The sequence below is a fragment of the Lepus europaeus genome, chromosome 10 (genome assembly GCF_033115175.1).
Source record: "Lepus europaeus isolate LE1 chromosome 10, mLepTim1.pri, whole genome shotgun sequence".
NCBI lineage: Eukaryota > Metazoa > Chordata > Mammalia > Lagomorpha > Leporidae > Lepus > Lepus europaeus.
The window spans coordinates 40854849-40878334 of record NC_084836.1 but is presented as its reverse complement, the minus strand read 5'-3'; the positions used below and the strand labels follow the sequence as shown (position 1 = coordinate 40878334).

General features: G+C 37.1%; 1 protein-coding gene across 2 annotated transcripts in view; it reads right to left on the bottom strand.

The window, feature by feature from the left end:
* Positions 1 to 23486, bottom strand: part of PPP1R12A (protein phosphatase 1 regulatory subunit 12A) — a 144461-nt gene that overhangs the window by 58518 nt on the left and 62457 nt on the right. For both annotated transcript variants that reach the window (XM_062203160.1, XM_062203161.1), the window contains exons 3-7: positions 21824 to 21942; positions 13449 to 13608; positions 7637 to 7781; positions 1576 to 1650; positions 15 to 103 (exon numbers count right to left, since the gene is read on the bottom strand). In XM_062203160.1, coding sequence (XP_062059144.1) covers positions 15 to 103; positions 1576 to 1650; positions 7637 to 7781; positions 13449 to 13608; positions 21824 to 21942 — 588 coding nt within the window. The remainder of the gene's footprint in view (positions 1 to 14; positions 104 to 1575; positions 1651 to 7636; positions 7782 to 13448; positions 13609 to 21823; positions 21943 to 23486) is intronic.

Here is a 23486-nt window from a genome sequence, read left to right as displayed (position 1 = left end):
AATATTTTACTTACTTTTTAAAGGTCTTCTGTGACTGATTATTGTCCATATTTGCTGTTGACTCAATTAGTGGTGACTTCTTGTCCCGCTTTTCACTATGGAGCTTTATATAAAGTTATGCAAAGGAAAATAAGAATACTATTAAAATAGTAAGAATTACTGAGATATACAGTTTGAAATTACATCAAGCTAGTTTTCAAAAACCGAACAAAAATAAAACAAATAAATAAACAATTTAAGTTTTACCCGGACAGGAAAGGGCCTGGGTAAAGAATGAAACTAACTACACAATTAAAAAGCTCCATCCACACAGGACTAAGTTAGATTTTTTTTTTAAAGATTTATTTATTTGAAAGGTGGAGTTACAGAGGCAGAGAGAGAGAAAGAGATAGAAAGAGAGTGAGAGTCTTCCATCTGTTGGTTCACTCCCCAAATGGCTACAATGGCTGGAGCTGGACCAATCCGAAGCCAGGAGTCAGGCGCTTCTTCCAGGTCTCTCATATGGGTATAGGGGCCCAAAGACTTGGGCCATCTTCTACTGGTTTCCCAGGCCATAGCAGAGAGCTGGATTGGAAGTGGAGCAGCCGGGACTTGAACCAGTGTCCATATGGGATGCCAAAGCACAGCAGGCAGCAGCTTTACCCATTATGCCACAGCGCTAGCCCCAGGTGTATTTTCCAGATCACTCCAGCTCCAGTTCATTGAAAAAGTCAAGATCCACAAACTACTTTGGATGGCTAACAGTATTTTACTTGTAAGTCTACTTCCAGGGCAGGAATTTGGACTGGAGTTTAAAAAGCCTGCATCTCACCTCAGAGCAGCTTAGTTTCAGCTGTAGCTCCTAATTTCAGCTTCCTGCTAATGCAGTCCCTGGGAGCCAGCAGCTCAAGTGACTGGGTTTCTGACAAACGCATTGAAGATCAAGATTGAGTTGTTTATCTAGAGTCTGCTACTAGCAATCCACGATTTTATAATCTCTACCTTTTAAGCAAACTTTATCATGACATTACAAACACATGTTACTGGAGAACACACACATTGTGTAAGTATTCAATTTTTGAGGGGGAGACACAATAGAAATGGCATTATGGGGTGGGCATTTGGTGTAGTGGTTAGGATGCCACTTGGGATTTCTGCATCCTATAGCGCAGTATGGTCTGAGTCTGGACTCTGCTTTCCATTCTAGCTTCCTGCTAATGCACACCTTATGAGGGAGCTTGGTTCCCTGCCAACCATGTGCGAGACTTGATTTGAGTTCTGGGCTCCTGGCCATGACCTGATGCAGCTCCAGCTATTGCAGGCACCTGGGGAGTGAATCGATGTTTCTGTCTTTCTGCTTTTGAAATAAATATAATAATAATAATAAAGCACATTACTTAAAAAAATACAGCGATAAGCAAAACAAAAGGCTAAACAGATGACTACTGCTTATCTTTCAGTAATTTAGTTTGATTATAAGGAATAATTTTAGATCATAAAGTTCTAAACATCTCAAAAATATTTTAAAAATTGAAAATCAAAGCTACCAAGAGAATTCATCCATTTAGGCAATATTTAGGCAATTATCAAACATACCAGGTTTTGTTTTTTTTGCAACTCTTCTAAATATCCTAAAATGTCTTCATCTGCTACATCAAAGGCTGTTTGGCCCTAGGAAGGAAACATGGGGGGAGAAAGAATGGAATAAAATCATTAAATCATAAAATGCCTTTGGTAATTCTGTATAACTATATAGTAAGAAGTTAGAACATTTTTAAGGTAGCTATAAATAACATAATAGACAGAAATCCTAGGAGTTTAAGAGAAATCCATGTGATAGAGAAAGAGTTGAGAATACCTTCCCTTATATAATTTTTCGGGCAATAGCTTTACTGAGATAGAATTCACATAACATACAAAATCCATTTAAAGTATGCAACTCAATGGTTTTAAGTATATTAACAAAGTTATACAGCTATCACCATAATCAATTTAAAAACATTTTCAACTATTCCAAAGAAAAAAGCATCCTTTTGCAGTTATCCTTCATCCCATTTTCTCCATTTCATCCAGCCAGAAGCAACCACTAATGTACTCTCTGTACAAATTTGCCTAATCTGGGCATTTTGGATGCATGAAATCAAGTAACATGTGATCATTCATAACTAGCTTCTTTCAGTCTGCATGTTTTCAAGGTTCATCCACACTGTAGCTGTATTCCTACTTCACACCTTTTATTAAATAAGACTCCACCGCATGCTACAAATATTTTGTGCATCTAGTCATCAGCTGGATATTTACTCTTGCTTCTTGCTTATACTGAATAATGCTGCTATGAACATCTGTGCACAAATTTACATTTGTGCACAAATTTTTGTGTGGACATGTTTTTATTTTCTGTGCTATACTGCTAGGAATAGAATAATTCTATATTTAACCTTTTGAGGTCTTATTTTTCTTTGATATTTCCCTAAAACTTAAGTAGATTTCCAGAGAAACAAAATAAAAATATTAACTTTTAAACTACATAACCTTCAGCCAGCTACAGGTATGATTTAGTTTCAAAAATTAGTCCAAATAAACACCTGTCAATTTATGCTAAATTCTTGTGAAATAAAATAACTGACTCACAATTTCAAAGTGGATTTACAATAGCAATGTGTTAATTTCACTTTTGCTATAACATATTTGCATAATTAGTTCTAAAATGTAAAAAAGTGCTACTTTTTTAAAGCAACTATACACCTGATTATGTTAGTATGTGGAAATAACTCAATGACTTCTTTCTAAGTATTAATTTAAGCATTTACCGGCCCTTCTCCTGAATGAAATACCCTGGCCTTGATAACTGAAAAAAAAAAAAAAAAAAAAAAAAAAGGTTTAAATTTCTGCAGTGGTAAATACAAAGGGGTTATTTTAATAAATAAGGAAGTCTCATTTTTCAGAAAAAGAAATCAGATCACCTTACTAACCTTTCTTTTCACTTTTTTCCTTGATGAATGAGTCTACTTTGCACATAGCAGCTGACAGAGAATAAAAACTTAAGTGTAGGCTATAAACAGAAAATTTTCTAATTTCAAAAGAGCACTCATCAACTTTATCCAATAATCTTCCATGTTCTTTAAACTATATATATATATATATATATATATATATATATATGTCAGGAAGCTTACAACTGTGAAATTATAAACATTATTTGACTTTTATCATAAGGCTAGTATTATGCTACATTAATAAAGTACAAATGCAATTTGGCATATATACAGATTAACTCCAACCAACCTGGAAACAGTTAAGGAGGATACAACACTTTGCACTGAAAAAAGACCTCTATTGATCAATAAAATAAGAAAAAAAATTTCTGAGCTGCATAGAAAATAATTCAATTACTACAGCTATTATTTAAATGCAATTTTTCCTTATTTATTTATTCTAACTGAATTGCTCTTGCATATATGCATCTCTCTTCATCTTCACAGCAATCAGTTTAGCTGAGATAAATGTTATCATGGTTCTCATTGTCAAGAGGAGCAAATCCAGGCTCTGAATGCATTCTATTTACCCACAGTCATAAACAAGTAAAGAAGGGATGGAGAATAAAACCTGCATCTCTACTGCTCTGCTATGTCTTGTTTGTCTTTACAGAAAATAAGCTCAGACAGAGTGTGAGATAAATATATTTTTGTTCCCATTAATAGTAAAGACAGCTTCATTATTCATTTAAGTCATTGTAATAACAGGTATCAAGCCAAAAACTTATTGGCTAGTCATTATATTAATGCATTATGAAAAACTTCAAGCAGAAGAGGACCCTAGTTAATATTTAGGAAGGGATGATATTTAGGTACACTGTTGTAAAATAATTCTTTTGGTCAATTAAGGACACGAAATAAAATATATTTAATATCCATATTATATAATTTATAATAATGAATCAAAATGATAAATTCATCTTACAGCTTGAAAGTAAGACCAAAAGTCCTTAAATATTTATGTTTAGAACATTTTCCTTACTTTCATGCATAAAGACTTCCAGATACTCTGTATGGTATGTTGTATTTCCTAAAGGTTACTTCCCTAAATCAGGTTTTCTATTACTAAAGAAATCATCTAAACTCTGATAGTACCTTAAGTGCATGTCTTTTTTTTTTTTTTGACAGGCAGAGTGGATAGTGAGAGAGAGAGAGACAGAGAGAAAGGTCTTCCTTTTGCCGTTGGTTCACCCTCCAATGGCCACTGCGGCCGGCGCATCTCGCTGATCCGAAGCCTGGAGCCAGGTGCTTCTCCTGGTCTCCCATGCGGGTACAGGGCCCAAAGACTTGGGCCATCCTCCACTGCCTTCCCGGGCCATAGCAGAGAGCTGGCCTGGAAGAGGGGCAACTGGGATAGAATCCGTTGCCCCAACCGGGACTAGAACCCGGTGTGCCGGCACCACAAGGCGGAGGATTAGCCTGTTAAGCCACGGCGCCGGCCAAGTGCATGTCTTGATATCATTTTAGAGAAACAATAAAAATCTCCAATCTACAAGTATTTATGAAGCTATCAAATGAAAAATTAATTCATATTGGCAGGCTTACAAAAGACAAAGTTATCTGCTTTATTAAACTTAAATTATGATATGTAATTTTTTTTTTTTTTTTTGACAGGCAGAGTGGACAGTGAGAGAGAGAGAGAGAGAAAGGTGTCCCTTCTCCGTTGGTTCATCCCTCAATGGCTGCTGCAGCCGGCGAACCTCGCTGATCCAAAGGCAGGAGCCAGGTGCTTCTTCTGGTCTCCCATGCGGGTGCAGGGCCCAAGGACTTGGGCCATCCTCCACTGCCTTCCCGGGCCACAGCTGAGAGCTGGATTGGAAGAGGAGCAACCGGGACAGAATCCGGCACCCCAACCGGGACTAGAACCCAGTGTGCCGGCGCCGCAGGCGGAGGATTAGCCTAGTGAGCCGTGGCACCGGCCCGATATGTAATTTTAAAATGTAGCCAACAAAAAGAGATGGCATAAAAACTTAAAATTTGAAAAATGAAAAGTCATAATATACATTATGTAACTCTTCACTACTAGAAGAAATCTATAACATCTTTCTTTTTAAATAAAATTTTGATAAACATTCAAAATTGTACATTTAAAACTTAATAACCAATATATGGAAAAATAAAAAGGCTAGAAAATTAAAACTAAGGAAAAGCTGCCAAGTAATTTAGAAATATAAAAAAAAACCAATTATCAAGGCTTTAGGAAAATGACTTCTCTGATCATGTTTGAGTCTTCAAAGCTCTTAACAACATAGGGCTGTTAAAAGGCTACCATAAGGCTGGCGCCGTGGCTTAACAGGCTAATCCTCCGCCTTGCGGCGCCGGCACACCAGGTTCTAGTCCCGGCTGGGGCGCTGGATTCTATCCCGGTTGCCCCCCTTCCAGCCAGCTCTCTGCTATGGCCCAGGAAGGCAGTGGAGGATGGCCCAAGTGCTTGGGCCCTGCACCCGCATGGGAGACCAGGGAGAAGCACCTGGCTCCTGGCTTCAGATCAGCAAGATGCGCCGGCCACAGCGGCCATTGGAGGGTGAACCAACGGCAAATAGGAAGACCTTTCTCTCTGTCTCTCTCTCTCTCACTATCCACTCTGCCTGTCCAAAAAAAAAAAAAAAAAAAAGGCTACCATAAAATAATTTGTCAGGGAAAGTTGAAAACTAAAATTCTAAGGAAACAGGAGACATAATTAACATGTTCATCCACTAAAATGATGGAATGAAAGGATAAATACTAAAATTTAAGGTGTTAGAAGTTGTTATTGTACAGAAACAGAAGGGTATCAACACAATTTTATATGTACTCTTTATACTCTTTTACCTAGAGTACAAATATGATAAATTGTATGGCAGAGGAATTAGATATGTTGCCTTTTATATACAATTTATTGTGTATAGCCAGAATACAGATTTGACAGGGGAAATATAACATGCTTAGACTAGTAAGTCATAATTGTTTCAGAAAAATCATCTCAATTAATGAGATTCTCTCTTTTGGTTCTTAGCTACTCTTACTAAATAAACTAATTATTAACACTGCCCTTATGAGTGGACAGTGGCCTGTAAGTTCAACTGTTTGGCAGAGAGACAGGAATACAGATCAGAGGTCAGAGGGTAAAGGCACCCACTAATTTCTTCAGGAAAATCCCAGCTGTAAGCGCAATTTCTATAAGGAAGGAGAGGAAAAACAAATTGTAAAGCCAAACTTAGCTGATCTTTTACTTAAAATTAACAGTATCACAATTTATTTGTCTTTAATACTGATTACAGAACAGGCAACAGGTGATAAAAAAAGAGAAAGCAAATTATTAGCAGTTCTGACTAAAATTCAAAGCTCAGATTTTTGTATTTCTTTAAGTGCAAGCCAAACATAGACTGATCATTAACATTTTTTATCTTAATGTTCTTGAAGCTTTTCAGCATTTCCTATGATTCTTGCCACACTACACATTTCTTAGATAAAATAGTTTAAGTCAGTTAATAAAACATATCTAGGAATATACTCCAAAAATAAAGGAGTTCAAAGAGTTTCCTTATCTTTGCTAACAAGAACATGAAACTGTAACATCACCCTCAACCTTCAATCATTTACTCACGAGCAAATCCTGTGTATGTGGTATATTATATTTATTCTCCTCCTTTTGTAGCTCCCCATTAGAAATCAGGTACCAGAACAACCAATACCAGCAATTAACATGTATATAACAAAATTAGATGGCCCTTTTTGAATAAAGATAATAAAATGAATCCCTGATAAGTAATCTGTTACATTATCATGAAATAAAATACAAAAGTAACATTATAAAGAAGTTTAAGGTAATTAAGTTCACTAGAGGTCAGCCCTCCACACAAGGGTTTGTAAAAGAAAAAAAAAAAAAAAACTAAAGAAAAAAAAAGTTCACTATAGGAAACACACTTTGAGTGCTCCATCTGTTGGGAAATCAAACTTATCTAACAACATGAGGTTGGAAGGGACTAACAATACTGATGACAGGGTAACTGACTCATGGTATTAATTAAAGGTCAGATAGAAGATCTAATCTAACAAGAAACTTGAAAAAATACTTGTATGAACTTTACTTCATTTGTCCTTTTACCTAATTTCGTGATATTAAGTAAATCATTTATCTGACTAAACTGTTTTCTCAACTATGAAAATAGAATAGATGCTATATTTTAGTGACCATTTATTTGGCATAAAACTTCATCATTTTTACTATCCTCACTTCATTATCCATGTCATTTAAATAAATAAATAAATAAGATTATAAGTAAAAAAGATATTAAAGAGAATCGGAATTAGAAACACTTTATTTTGTTCCAACTCACAGTGATGGCAGAAAACACTGAGAAAAATGCAGAACTTACATAATTTATGAATTCCTAAGACACAACATTAATACAAGTAACCAAATGTACTCTATATGTATGATATGATTAGTGAAAAGGTATTTCTTCCATTATTTTCAGCTAGTACTTCATATAGCATTTTCAGCTACCACTATTAATTACTGATCAATGATCAACAAAAAATCATTTTATGTAGTAATAAATAATTTATACTGTAATAACATTAAGATAAAATCTGTATTTCTAGAGTTAAAATATTCAAATTATATTTAAAAGGCTTACCACTTTGTTGACCATCTCCATATCACACAGATTGTCCACTAAAATTCGACATGCTTCTTCTTTACCCCAGTGAGCTGCAGCATGAAGAGGTGTCCAGCCATCATAATCTTTAATGTTAACATCATAGCCTGCCTGTATTAAAAGTCTAAAGAAATCATACAGAATTAATCATTAAAATCTAGAAATGAACAAACATGACAAATAGCTTTATACAATGTAATTTAACTAAAATTAGTAATATGTTTCTTTTCAGAGTTCAAATTCTCCCTCTCCTTAATGAGCTAACTGAGGCAAAGAGAAACCAATCCTCACAAAACAGAAAAAAAGGAGCTTTAGACAGTGTCATAATATAGTTCTAATTAATTTCTAATAAATCTTACGGTTTGATGTGACACTGAGAATTCTTAACATGAGTTGTAAATGTAATTTTTAAAAAAGCCCACAATTTTTCAGTGTAAGAGCAAAACTGACAGGTCAATTTATTTATAAAACTTATCTACTGCAAGGCCTACCTCCGTGTCCATATATGTTGTCTCGGGCTAAGTGTGTCCTAACAATATGTTGGATCAAACAACCTAATTTTGTAATATTTTGTTTCCTAGCTTGAGGAACTGGTTTGTGAAAGCTTTCATGGAAGGTGTAACCCGGGGTCATAGCTATGGCACAGCGAGTAAAGGCACCACCTGCAGTGCCGGTGTCACGGGCACTAGTTCAAGGACTGGCTGCTCCACTTCTGATCCGGCTCCCTGCTAATGCACTTGGGAAAACAGCAGAAGATGGCCCAAGTGCCTAGGCCCCTGCCACCCAGATGGGAGACCTGAAAGAAGCTCCTGGCTCCAGGCTTCAGACAGGCCGAGCTCCAGCCGTTGCAGCCATTTGGGGATTGAACCAACGGATGGAAGATCACTTTCTCTGCCTCTGCCTCTATGTAACTCTGTCTTTCAAATAAATAAATCTTAAAAAAAAAAAAAAAAAAACAAATAGAAAAGCATAACCTGACTGTTAAGAATGAAACAAAGTAAAACACATTTTCCAAAGAGTGGAGTCCATTTTTCTGCAGCAGTAGAAACCAAGATATGTAAACTGTCAATATAATAGAAAACAGGAATACACTGTGATAAAATGCAAGGAGTTGCATAAATTGTTAGTATACCTTTATTAAGGGCTTGTGGACATTAACCTTATTTTATTTAGAAATTAAGCTCACAGAGAACAAAGAAATGTGCCTACAAATTACATATAGCACCTCTTACCCTTCCCCTGCCACAGGCTGAGCACTAACTCCAGTTGACATTTACCTTATTTTATAAGATGTTGAGCTTGAGAAGTACTACTTTTTAACCTATGAGTGGTGGCAGTGATAGCTAATATATAATCTCTCCATTTATTATTAAGATCTGATTCCCTAGCAGTCTCTAAAGCCGTTATTTCCAATCCTGGCTCCAAACAAAACTATTTAAAAGAGCCTACTAAAAAAAGATTGCCAGCTTAGGGCCGGTGTTGTGGTGCAGCAGGTTAAAGCCCTGGCTTTAGGCGCTGGCATCCCATATGGGCGCCAGTTCTAGTCCCAGCTGCTCCTCCTCCTATCCAGCTCTCTACTGCGGCCTGGGATAGCAGTAGAAGATGGCCTAAGTCTTTGGGCCTGCACCCATGTTGGAGACCCAGAAGAAGCTCCTGGCTCCTGGCTTCGGATCGGCGTAGCACCAGCTGCTGCGGCCATCTGGAGAGTGAACCAATGATGGAAGACCTCTCTCTCTACCTCTCTATCTATAACTCTTTCAAATAAAGAAAATAAATCTTTTTTTAAAAAAAGACTGCCAGCTCTACCTCTGTACTATTAAATTAACCAACATATTTGAAAATGGGCCCCATCAATCTGTATGTTTAGCAAGTTTCCTATATTATTCTCATTATCAGTATCATCTCTGTGCAGACCAACATTAAGAGCCTGATCTAAAACAGAAGGCTAACAGATGTTAAGTCCAGAGATTTCAGCTAAAAAACAATCTCCACTAACATATGCATTATCAGTAATTTTATTAATAGAGGCAAAAATAATATTACAACTAATAAAAATATACCCTCATTAGGAAATATGAACTAAGATAATACTACGTATCTTGAGCAATAAAAAATTATAGGTACTTGACAGTCTGTAGAGAGAAACAAGAATATTAAGAAAAAAGATATATATATATATATTTTAAAATTTTTTGACAGGCAGAGTGGACAGTGAGAGAGACAGAGAGAAAGGTCTTCCTTTGCCGTTGGTTCACCCTCCAATGGCCGCCGTGGCCGGCGCACTGCACTGATCCAAAGGCAGGAGCCAGGTGCTTCTCCTGGTCTCCCATGGGGTGCAGGGCCCAAGGACTTGGGCCATCCTCCTCTGTACCCCCTGGCCACAGCAGAGAGCTGGCCTGGAAGAGGGGCAACCGGGACAGAATCCGGCGCCCCGACAGGGACTAGAACCCGGTGTGCCGGCGCCGCTAGGCGGAGGATTAGCCTGTTGAGCCACGGCACCGGTTAAGAAAAAAGATATATTTTTCGACAAACTTGAGACCCTATACCAGGCCATATAAGGACACTTAAAAAGAGAAACAAAAAATTCCTATAATCAAGCAGCTTCTAATGGAGGACAAAAGTCAATTTCAATGTACAGGTTATGTGATAATGACGCAGTAAGAGTACAGAACTGAAAAGAATGTTGTGTATGCCTGCAGAGAAAGGTTAAGTGAGATTATGCTTGAGACATTTATTTTCATTTCAAATTTATTTTTATTTCATAAGCAATATATTCTCAAAGTTTAAAAATAATAAAAAGCCATGATACTTTATAAAGTTTACAGTAAATGATCTTGAAATCCAAGCATAACAATACAGGGAAGTCATTCTCACATTGCTGACTATTAGTTAACTAGTTTCCCTTCCTCACAAATAACTATATTATTAACTTTGATTGAATTTTTATAGAAAGATTTCATGCCTATATAGCTAAATACAATTTTTAAAAAGCTTGAAAGAAACAAATGATACACCCTCCTTGATTATGACATTTCACAATTCTTCTTAGAGCTCTTTTTATAATAATATTTAAGGGGATTTCTTATTCTTGGTGAAGAGAATTCCAGTGAAAGCATGCACCATAATTTATGAAACCATTCGCCTACTCCTACTATAAACAAGGCTGTTATTATAAACATAGAATATCTGTTAGAACTGCAGGTAGATCATTCATGGCAGGCATAATGAAAACTTAGGGAGTGAGGGTATCAGCTTAGCTTTAAAGAATAGAATAGTAGCAGATGGCAAAAGGTCTTACATGCTTAAACGAAGAGTTTAAAACTACCCTCAAGGCTGGTAGTGTGTGCCAGGGGCTAAGCCACCACTTGTACATTGGCATTCCTAATTAGAGTGTTGGCTGGAGTCCCAGAGTTCTGCTTCTGATCCAGCTTCCTGCTAATGTGCCTGGGAAGGCAACAGAAGACTGCTCAAGTATTTGGGCCCCTGCCACCTACATGGGAAATCAGGATAGAGTTCCTCGCTCCTAGCTTTGGCTTAACCTACCAGGCTGTTAGGCCATTTGGAAAGTGAATCAGTGGGTGGCAGATCTCTTTTTCTGTCTCGTTCTTGGTTTCTCCCTGTCTGTCACTCTGCCTTTCAAATAAATAAATAAAGCCTTAATGATGGATTTTAAGTCTAGATAATTTAATTATAAATATCACTTTAAACTTACTGTACAGTACAATTCAGTATTCATACAAATTTATAGAAACAAGACATTTAAAAAACAATTTATTATAAGTAAAACTTTTTGATACCTTTTACCTTTTGCTTTTTTTAATGCTAGAGGTAGCTCACTAAGTTCATTTCATGACTAGCCAATGGAGACTGAAAAATTTTGGAATATAGGGAAACAAAACATGGTCAGACACTAACTAAAAGGAGAAGGCCCATGTTATTGAAGTTCAGTAGAGACTGGAAAGATGCAGAAACCTGAAAATAAGCGACCCATTTAAAAATCTTCACTCTTTTTGCACATTATGAGGGAATAAGGAAGACAGATTGATTTTATAAACCCAAAAAGGTTGGGAGCAACATAAAAGGTGCAGTGTATTTTGCTGAGGCTGCTTTTAAATTTTTTTTTTTAATTTTATTTAGTGAACATAAATTTCCAAAGTATAGCTTATGGATTACAATAGCTTCCCCCCCCCCCCCAATAACTTCCCTCCCACCCACACTCCCCTCTCCCACCCCCTCTTCTCTTCCATTCACATCAAGATTCATTTTCAATTCTCTTTATATACAGAAGATCAATTTAGCATATATTAAGTAAAGATTTCAACAATTTGCACCCACACAGAAATACAAAGTGTAAAATACTATTTGAGTACTAGTTATAGCATTAATTAAACACCTAAGAATAACTGTGTATTAATTACAGAGTTCAACCAATAGTTTTAAGTAGAACATAAAAAATACTAAAAGGGTAAAGTATTAAGTCCTTTATTTTTAAATTCCTTTCATACATACATAATGCAAATCATGCATTTAAAATATATAGTTGCCATCCTGAGTATTTGGCACAGTAGTTTAGATGCTGCTTGGGACATCCACATCCCTTTTGGGAGTGCCTGGTTTTGAAGCACAGCTTCAATTCCAATTCCAGGTTCCTAATAATTCACATCTTGACAAGCAGTAGGGAGGGTCCCTGATACCCACATGGGAGATCTGGATTGAGTTCTAGGTTCCTGGCTTCAGCATGGCCCAGTCCCAGCAATTGACAGTATCTGGAGAATGAACCAGCAGATGGAAGATCTCTGTCACTCTCACCCTGTCCCTGCCTTTATATAAATAAAAATAAATTAAATTACAATATAGTTGCCAGTATTTCTGCATTGCATATGTTAAAAAATTATTATGACATAAAGTGGCTTTATTCCAAGGAAATTCAGTGATCACTATAAACATCTTTATGCTCAAAGGATCAAAGTTGCTTATGATTTTGTATTTTTTTAAAAATTATTTTATTTATTTGAAAGAGTTACACAGAGAGAGAAGAACAGGCAGAGAGAGAAAGAGAGAGAGAGAGAGAGAGAGAGAGAGAGAGGTCTTCCATTCCACTGGTTCACTTCCCAAATGACCGCAACTGCCAGAGCTGAGCTGATCTGAAGCCAGGGGCTAGGAGCTTCCTCCAGGTCTCCTACGTGGGTGCAGGGGCCCAAGGAGTTTGGCCATCTTCTACTGCTTTCTCAGGCCATGGTAGAGAGCTGGATCAGAAGAGGAACAGCCAGGACTCAAACCAGCGCCCATATGGGATGCCTGCTCTGCAGGTTGCGGCTTTAACCCTCTGCACCACAGTGCCGGCCTCTATGGTTTTGTATTTAATGTTATGCTATCAACACTCCAACTTCAGGCATTCCAGTGCTACAAACAAAACTTATTTCAGATAAATTATAACTAAATAAATATTCAACAGGAATGAGGTTCAAAGATTTTGATCATGTGTTTAAATGACAGTGCTACTAGTCTCAAGAAGCAATTAGTCTGGGAACCTCAAAACACATAATTGATTGATACTTGAACTCAATTTATTGGAAAACTGTAATAAGAAGAAAAGGTCAAAGTTTAACAGTGAAGGAATGAACTTTGAAAACAAAATTAGTGTTCTCTTTCTTCCTGAAAATAGATATATTAAGTAACTCTTTTATAAGCTGTTTAAAAATAATATTTGCAGGTATTTTAAGAAAATTGACAATGAAATACAGTAAATGAACCAAAGTAGAAAACTGACTTTTTAAAAAATAATGCTTACTTTAAAACTTCTGTATAGCCTTTAGCAGCTGCAACATGAAGTGCTGTACCTCCCGATTTTGCATGCCGGACATCATTTATATGACCACTATTTAACCACTGCCTCGCATCTCTAAGCATTATCCGTTCTTCTTCCTTTCGAGCTGCTTCTATATCAACTCCTGATAAAATAAAAATAATTTTTATTGTTTCTCAACAGAAAATGTTCTACGTTGATAACTACAATCATCCAAAACATTTTAAGTTTAAATTAAAATTTAAAGTAAAACAATATTTTTAAAAAATAGGCTTCTTATAACATACTAGTTAAATAAGGAAATGTGAGAAGATACTATAAGTTTTCTCTATCGATTATTTCGATTATTTAGTTTTTGGCCGATTATATTATTTTTATTTTCTTTGTAACTTTTCTGGTTGTTCTTTTGTTTTTTTAAAAACTGGACATTTCCCAAGGCCTGAAATTTCCCCAACAACCTCATGTTTTCTTATGGCTTCAATTGCTAGCTATTTAATAAATGCATTTACAAACCTTCTTATTTCAGGTAAGGACAATGACTATCTTGCAACTCCAGAATACTTAATACAAAGTAAACAGATCAATAAATGTTTTCTAAATGAATAATAAATTATTATTATTATAATGAATAAAAAAAGTATACACACACATTCACTCTCATCTCTTTGACTACGATCTCTCTCAAACTAAAAATTTGGTCAGGATGTTTTAATTTAGCCATCCATTCATCCATCCATTTTTTTTAAGTTTTTAACTTTTATTTAATGAATATAAATTTCCAAAGTACAGCTTACGGATTACAATGACCCCCCCCCCCCATAACTTCCCTCCCACCCACAAACCTCCCCTTTCCCGCTCCCTCTCCCCTTCCATTCACATCAGGATTCATTTTCAATTCTCTTTATATACAGAAGATCAGTTTAGTATATATTAAGTAAAGATTTCAACAGTTTGTACCCATATAGAAACACAAAGTGAAAAATACTGTTTGAGTACTAGTTATAGCATTAAATCACAATGTACAGCACATTAAGGACAGAGATCCTACATGAGGAGTAAGTGTACAGTGACTCTTGTTGTTGAGTTAACAAATTGACACTCTTGTTTATGGCATCAGTAATCACTCTAGGGTCTTGTCATGAGTTGCCAAGGCTATGGAAGCCTTTTGAGTTCGCTGACTCTGATCATATTTAGACAAGGTCATAGTCAACGTGGAAGTTCTCTCCTCCCTTCAGAGAAAGGTACCTCCTTCTTTGATGACCCGTTCTTTCCACTGGGATCTCACTCACACAGATCTTTCATTTAGGCCTTTTTTTTTTTCCTGCTTGAGTGTCTTGGCTTTCAATCACTCATCCATTTAAAATGTATTGAGTGACAACTATGTATCAGGTACTTAAAAAAAAGATTTACTCATTTATTTGTTAGGGATACAGAGAAAAATGGAGAGACAAAGAGAGAGATTTTCCATCTGTTAGTTTACTCTACAAATGGCCACACCAGCTATGGGAGGGCTAGGCCGAAGTCAAGAGCTGGAACTCCATCTGGGTTTCCCACATTGGTAGCAAGGGCCCAGGTACTTGGGCCAGTTTCTGCTGCTTTCCCCGGCACATGAGCAGGGAGCAGGATAGGAGTGGAGCAGCCAGCACTTATATGGGATGCCGGCACCACAGTGGGTGGCTTAATCTGCGTCACCACAAGACCTGTCCAATGTGTCAGGTACTTTATTAGGTAATATGAAAATAACAGTGAAATTATTATTATATGACAAAAGATGAGGTATCTGTGAAGAAAGATAAAGCAAGATAATGGAAAAAAGGGTAATGCTGTTTAGAAGAAGGCCATGGTATCTATAGTGTAGTGAGGACAATGAGCAGGATCATATCACCTGACTTAATCTAAGAGGGTCACTTGAGTTGAAACTGAGATATCTCAATTATTCAGTCAGAAGGTTATTCCAATAATTCAGTCAAGAAATGACAGCAACTTGAATTAGGGTTGTGGCAGAGAAGATAAAGTGGTTGGGTTCTGGATTCTTCAAGTCATACCAATCAAATTCGCTGTTAAGTTTGTATGTGGATATTAGTATGGATACAGGAGAAAAATCTCAACTCAATTTTCCCTAACCAATCTGCTTGTTGGCTATGTTTATTTCCTATATTTGCTCTTATCACTTGCCCAACAACTGAGGAATCACTTGAATCCCACTCCCCACCCCAATCCTTTACTCTTATTCCTCAACAATTTTAGCAGATTTTGAGCTGCCACCTCCTAGACTGCCTTCTAAATGACTCCCTATCACTCTTACTTCACATCTTATATCTCACACTTTGACTACTATCATTGCCACTTAACTCATTCACTCTTGGTCCCTTCCAATTCATTCCCCACCCTCATATCAGACAGGAAAAATCAAAATATGATCATTGCACTTAACATAAAATGTAAATGGCTGTTCACCTTCCAATAGACAAAGCTTTAAGTTATTTAGTATAGCAAGCAAAGCATTTCATTGACTTGGTCTCAAGACATTTTTATAATGTCATCTCTATACCTTTTCTTAACCATCACCCAGATATCTCACATCAGCTGGTTCACTCCCTAAATGCCCGTAACAGCTGGGGCTGGAATAAGCCAAAGTTAGGAGACCAGAATTTAATCTGGGTTTCCCATGTGGGTGTCAGAGTTCTGAGCACTTGAACCTCAGTTAAAACTAGTCATGTGAGTGAGAAGCAGCCCAACTTTCTGACTTACTCATTTGGGGCTCTTATGGAAAATCTGGTTTTTTCTTTCCAAGAAATCATAAATATAGTCTATTTTTCCTAATTAACAGTCAAATAAGCTGCTTCTACTACCCTAGGTTTTGAAATTTCAAAATCTATGAATATAAGCAGTCTTCAAAAGGCTAATGAAAAATGTACATTATGAAAAATTTATGCATATATTTCAAAATATTTTGTACCAAAATAAACTTTAAAAAATTATTTATTTATTTCAAAGTCAGAGTTACAGAGAGAGAGAAGGAGAGGCAGAGAAAGAGGTCTTCTATCTGCTGATTCACTCCCCAATTAGTCACAATGGCTGGAGTGGGCTGATCCGAAGCCAGGAGCCAGGAGCTTCTTCTGGGTCTCCTATGTGGGTGCCGGGGCCCAAGGACTTTGGCCATCTTCTACTGCTGTCCCAGGCCATAGCAGAGAGCTGAATCGGAAGTGGAGCATGTGTGTCTCGAACCAGTGCCCACATGGGATGTGGGCATTGCAGGTGATAGCCTTACCCACTACGCCACAGTGCCCGCCAATAAACCTATCTTTGAATTTCATTTTCTTTCTTTTTTTTTTTTTTGACAAGCAGAGTGGACAGTGAGAGAGAGACAGAGAGAAAGGTCTTCCTTTTTGCCGTTGGTTCACCCTCCAATGGCCGCCGCGGTAAGTGCGCTGCGGCCGGCGCACCGCGCTGATCCGATGGCAGGAGCCACGTGCTTCTCCTCGTCTCCCATGGGGTGCAGGGCCCAAGTACTTGGGCCATCCTCCACTGCCTTCCCTGGCCACAGCAGAGAGCTGGCCTGGAAGAGGGGCAACCGGGACAGGATCGGTGCCCCGACCAGGACTAGAACCCGGTGTGCCGGCGCCGCAAGGCGGAGGATTAGCCTAGTGAGCCGTGGCGCCGGCTTGAATTTCATTTTCTACAAACTTTCTGAAGTACTGTCACATATGTAAAGTGTTTATATCAGGAGTAAGCACTAAGATATTAACTATCATTACCAGTTCTAAATGTCTATGATTATGGTAATTTTTCTTACTCTACAGTCTAGAAGAAAGAAAAATTTAAATTGCCTTTAACTATTCTTTAACTCACCTACTGTAACTGTAAGGTTTTTAAATGATGAAAATCATAGATTACAAAACTAAACTGACTATGCTATGAAGTGATTAGTCTAATTTCTAAAAGCAATGAATACTAGACTGAAATATAGCTAGATATCTTAGGTAAAAAAAAAACTGAATTAGAATTTGGCCAGCTTCTCTGACCTCAGAATCAGCCCTTAAGGCATTCAGATATGGCTGAAAAACCCATGAGAGCAGTTCAGACATGGAAAGCCAAGACACTGTGGCAAAAAATAACTTACATAAAGGATCTCTGTGAGTGAGACCCCAATGGAAAAGAAGGGACCATTAAAGAAGGATGTACTTTTCTCTGAAGGGATGAGAGAACTTCCACTTTGCATATGACCCTGTCTAAATACCGACAGAGTTTGTGGACTCAAAAGGCTTCCATAGCCCCAGCAGCTCATGGCAAGAGCCTCGGGTGGTCACTGACGTCAAAAATAAGAGTATTACTTGATAAATCAACAATAGGAGTCACTGTGTACTTACTCTCCATGTTGGACCTCTGTCCTTAATGAGGTATACTATGAGAATTAACAGTAAAACCTGTCTTCAAACAGTACTTTATACTTTGTGGTCTGTGTGGGTGCAAACAGACACACAATCTCTACTTAGCATAGAGTTGGTCTTCTGTACATAAAGTGAATTAAAAACAAATCTTAATGAAAAATGGAATGGGAGAGGGAGTAGGAGGTGGGATGGGAGTGGGGGTAGGAGAGCAGGAATGGGGGGAAGAAACACTATATTCCTAAAAGCTGTACATATGAAATTTTTTTTTTTTTGACAGGCAGAGTTAGACAGTGAGAGAGAAAGAGAGAGAGAGAGACAGAGAGAAAGGTCTTCCTTTTTCTGTTGGGCCACCTCCCAAATGGTTGCTGTGGCTGGTGCGCTGCGCCGATCTGAAGCCAGGAGCCAGGTACTTCCTCCTGGTCTTCCATGCGGGTGGCAGGGCCCAAGGACCTGGGCCATCCTCCACTGCTTTCCCGGGCCACAGCAGAGAGCTGGACTGGAAGAGGAGTAACCAGGACAGAATCCAGCAACCCAACCGGGACTAGAACCTGGGGTGTCAGCGCCGCAGGCGGAGGATTAACCTAGTGAACCGCGGTGCCGGCCTGTACATATGTAATTTGTATTCATTAAATAAAAACCTTAAAAAAATAGAAAATGAAAAAGCAAGAGATGTAAACTATGGACTATGGGCAATGGTGATTTGTTAATTAGGTTCACTGATTACCACTCAGTTTTGCTGTGAACCTAATCTGCTCTAAAAAAATAAAGTTTTTTTTTTCCAACAAAAAGAAAGAATTTGGTCAGCTAACAATTTAAAAAACTAGGTAAATAAAGAAAATCGTATTAAAAAATAAACAGAAAAGTTTCTAGCTACTATTCAATATTATTACTTTCAAAGACAAATTTCTTATGCACAACTACTTAATAGTCAAATATACTAGAATAATAAGCCAGACTAAAGATTGGGTCCTGCATTTTGGTGGAGCAGGCTAAGCTGCTGCCTGCGATGCTGGCATCCACATGGTTGCTAGTTTGTGTACTTGGCTGCCCCACTTCCGACCCAGCTTCCCGCTAGAAGGTAGTGTATGACGGCTCAAGTCCCACTCCAATGGATTTCTAGGCTCCTGGCTTGGCCCTGGCACAGTCCTGGTGGTTGAGGCCATCTGGAGAGTGAACCAGCAGATGGAAGATCTCTCTTTCTCTCTAACTCTTTCAAATCAATCAATCAATCAATTTTTTAAAAGAGGAACTTAAGGTTATTAAAAAAAACTTTTATACCAAGAAATTAGAGTATTTTACTATTACTTGAGATATGTTTTGGGTACTCTTTTCACAATTATTAAACTCTACTAGAGATGCCTCTATACTTTTGTTTCTTTGGAATTACATTATGCTTCGTAAGTTTATACATTCCATTTTATGTGTAACATGAACAGCATTAAGTATGCCCCAAGGACACATTCTTAATAAAATTTAAGTTACAGTGATAGAGTGTGAGCTGAAGTTCACAATAACGTAGTACATACATACACATACAAACACACACACACACTCTTTCTCTCTATATATGAACAAGTTGGAGAAAGAAGCCTCAAGATGCTAATCATAAAATAATGTCAAATAGGAAATGCTGATTATCCTGTTTTGATCACTGAGTATTGTACATATATACTGAAATGTCACACTTTATCCCATAAATATGTGCAATTATTAATAAATTCTGTAAAAAAATATGTGTTACAATACTCAGGACATAACTATAAGTACACTTCTACGTGTATGAACTTTGGCAGGTCAGTGCTTTTTAATTTTCTTACAGGTATATGGGGGTAACAGTGGTATAAATCTCACAGAATTGCTTTAATAATAGAAACACATAATAAATGCAAAGCCTTTGCTGAATGCCTGCATTTAGTAGCTAATATCATCACTACAATCATTACTATTAGTTTTTCATTCTTCACTTATAGGGTCATCTACTAGTCCCGAGAATTCTCCTTTATTTGCTGTTCTCCAGCATTTACATTCCCTTCTTTTACATCTATCTAGGTTTCAGTATGTTCAAAACACCATTATTTAGACGTCTTTTAGACATCATAAACTCAACATGCCCCAGTATTTTCCCAAAGAACTCATACCATTCTTGCTGCTTCAATTAGAAGCTTTAGTGAGTGGCCTTATTTATTCCTTCATTGCCACATTCCATTCTTCACCAAACAGTTCTAATTTTATCTCAAAGTTTCCTCAGAACAGCCTTGCTCTCCTCCATTTCAAATGTCATAGGTTTAAGTTCTGATCCTTCACCTGGACTAAATTAAGAGACTTCTTCAAGAAATGCTTGCCATTATGTATGCCTCACTCGATTTCATCCTCCAAAATGCCATCAGATTTATTACTGAAAACCAAACCCAAATAGATTTCCTGCTGGAACCTCTTCACTGCATCTATCTAATGCTTACAAAATTGATAGCCTTCACCATCTGGCACTAGCTCATGTTTTCAAGACTCACCTCATACTAATCCAACCCTGACTTTCTTTGTTCCAGACTTAATGAATTTTTCACATAATGCTGAGTCTCTAATTCCTTGTCTTCGTACATGTTGATACCTCTGCTTGGCATGCATTTTCTATCCATCACCTCTCGTTTTTACCCAAGGAAACTTCTTCCAAATGCCATCATTATGAAACCTTTCCTATCACTGCCAACAGTCAGTCATGGTTTTTCTGTTCTCCCATAATATTCTGTTCCTAATCACACTGTATTGTGAAGCTCTTATATTTGCCATTTCTGCCAGATTATGAAATCCTTAAGAAGAAAGACTGTCTTATTCTGTATTGTTGTTGCTATTAACACACAGCACTCTTTTGCTGGAATATAAATTAATATTGACTGAATCATTAGAATTAAAATTGGCCCTGCTTACAGTAATGCTAAGAGCTTCCTTTACATCCAAGGAAACCAAGGGCAAGACAGTACAACTCCCTACCTTTTCTAGTTCACAAGTACTAATATTAAACAAATAAATAGCATATATAATGATTTGTTTTTTAAAAATGCTCTAATTCTACTTTAGGTACTTAAATATTTTCTCAGAGAGCCAGCACTGTGGTGCAGCAGGTTAAACTGCAGCCTGTGACACTAGCATCCCACATGAGCACCAGTTTGAGTCCTGTTTGCTCCACTTCCTATCCAGCTCACTGCTAATGTGCCTGAAAAGCAGCAGAAGATGGCCCAAATGCTTAGGCTCCCGCTACTCATGTGGAAGACCATGATAGAGTTCCAAGCTCCTGGCTTCAGCTTGGTCCAGAACCAGCTGTTATGGCCATTTGAGGAGTTAACCAGCCAAAGGAAAATCAATCCATCTCTCTTTCTGTGTTTCTTCCTGTAACTCTCTCTTTAAAATACATAAATAAATCTTAAAAAAATATTTAATCATTTTGGTACTTAAGACTGTTTTTTTTTTTTTTTTTAAACAAACCAGTAATCATTATGAATTTACCTAACCTCAAGGAATAAAACTAACTTCCAAGGGACTTAGTTTCTATTCCTTACAATCAGTAGCTCCTATTATATGATGACTCACACTTCAGTAGGAGTCAACCCTCTAAATCAATATCCCATTCCTTCCTTTCCTCTATCATTTAATCTTACTAAAACTCAGTTCTGAAAATACCTGTTTGATCACTGTCAAAACATAATGGAATACAGAGGAAATCACATGTAATAATTTTATATATACACACTTAAAATACTTCTTTCACCTTTAAAAATGGTAAAAAGTTGAAAATCATATTTTTCCAAATAGAATCACATTGTACATAATGTTTGGTAAGCCAATTTGATAAAATTTTTAATTCAAATTATGATCAGCCTTTAACGTCAACAGATATGCTTACTGGAAAAGTCAAGTATCAAAGTCTTTCTAAAATATTTTTAAACATCTCCATTTTGGTAGCTTTTATATTACCTTGCCGATTAACTTCATTTTGAAGTAACTCTTCCATTGCCTCCTCCTCAGCAATATCTAAAGGTGTATCTCCTTCACTGTTGACAGCTCCTACATGTGCTCCCTGACCAATCAAAAATCTGCAAAGTCAAAGGGGAGACAGTTAAGCAATGGTAGTAGCATCACTGAAATATACTAAACAAGTAACCAATGAGGAAAGTTCCAATATAACAGTGGCAACAAAAACCAGAGAATGTGGAGCTGGTGCTGTGGCACAGTAGGCTAAGCCTCTGCCTGTGGCCCTGCACCCATATGGGAGACCTGGAAGAAGCTCCTGGCTCTTGGCTTCAGATTAGCCCAGCTCCGGTTATTGTGGCCTTTTGGGGAGTGAACCAGCAGGTGGAAGACCTCTATCTCTGTCTCTCTCCCTCTCTGTGTGTAACTCTGTCTCTCAAATAAATAGATCTTTAAAAAAAAAAAAAAAAAGAAACCAGAGAATGCATATTCATTATTTATTAAAACCTATCATATTCTTTCTTTACTAAATTTACATTTCTTCATCTTTCCATAATGTATACACACTGCTTTACAGATACAAAAATGTTAATTTTTAACATTTAGTGGAGCCACATGCAGTGGGTTAAGCTGCCACTTTGCAGCACCAGCATCCCATGCTGGATCAAGTCCCAGCTGTTCTGTTTTCGATGCAGGTCCCTGCTAATGGCCTGTGAAAAGCAGTGAAAGATGGCCCAAGTGCTTGTGTGTCTGCCACCTATGTGAGAGACTCTGGTAATGCTACTGCTTCTTTGCTTCAGCCTGGCCCAGACTGGTTGTTGTGGTCATTTCGGGAGTGAACTAGCAGATGGAAGATTGATCTCTCTCTTTCCCTCTTTCCCTTTAAGTCTGATTTTCAAAATAAATCAATAACTTTTTAAAAATACTATCCAGAAAATCTCATTCAAATCGCCCCCACTGAGACCTTTCATTATCCCCATATGTAATAATTTCTTCACTGATCTTTATAATCCTAGTTTCATCCTATAAGCAAAAATCCCTAACTGGGACCATAAAATTCAGAAAGTTTACAGAAAGTTCAACTGTTTAATTTAAATTTAAATACTGTTAATAATCATCATCATTTTAAAGTTGGAGTAGTTATTAGACCTACTACAATAGGTCATTTTGTTTATTATGTGACTTAAGAAGAAAATACCATAAATGTATTTTTCTAACATTTTGGTAAATAAATTCTAATATAATTGACTTCTATTTTACTTTACATTTGATTTTATGCATCTAAAACACAACTCTAAGGAATTATCCATAAGCTTCACCAAACTTGCCAAAGGGATCCAAATGCAAAAGTTTATTGATTGCTTTCACTGTATCAACTGAGTATCTCTCAGGGTCACCTACTTAACATTACTCATTTCAATTCCCAATTTAAAAAAATCTCTGAATGGCTCTATCATGTTAGGAGAAAACACATATAGCCCTCAAGGATTTGGCTTTGCTTTCTCTTTCAATCTTTTTCTTCCTTACTGTATCACACTTTAGATTCTAGAAATATGAAACTACTTACAGCCCTAGGTTAACACATACTATTTTGGTTATGTCTGACTTTACTTGTCCATATATAAGGAATGTGTCTACCTTACATTTGTAATTAATTTAACTCATTCAT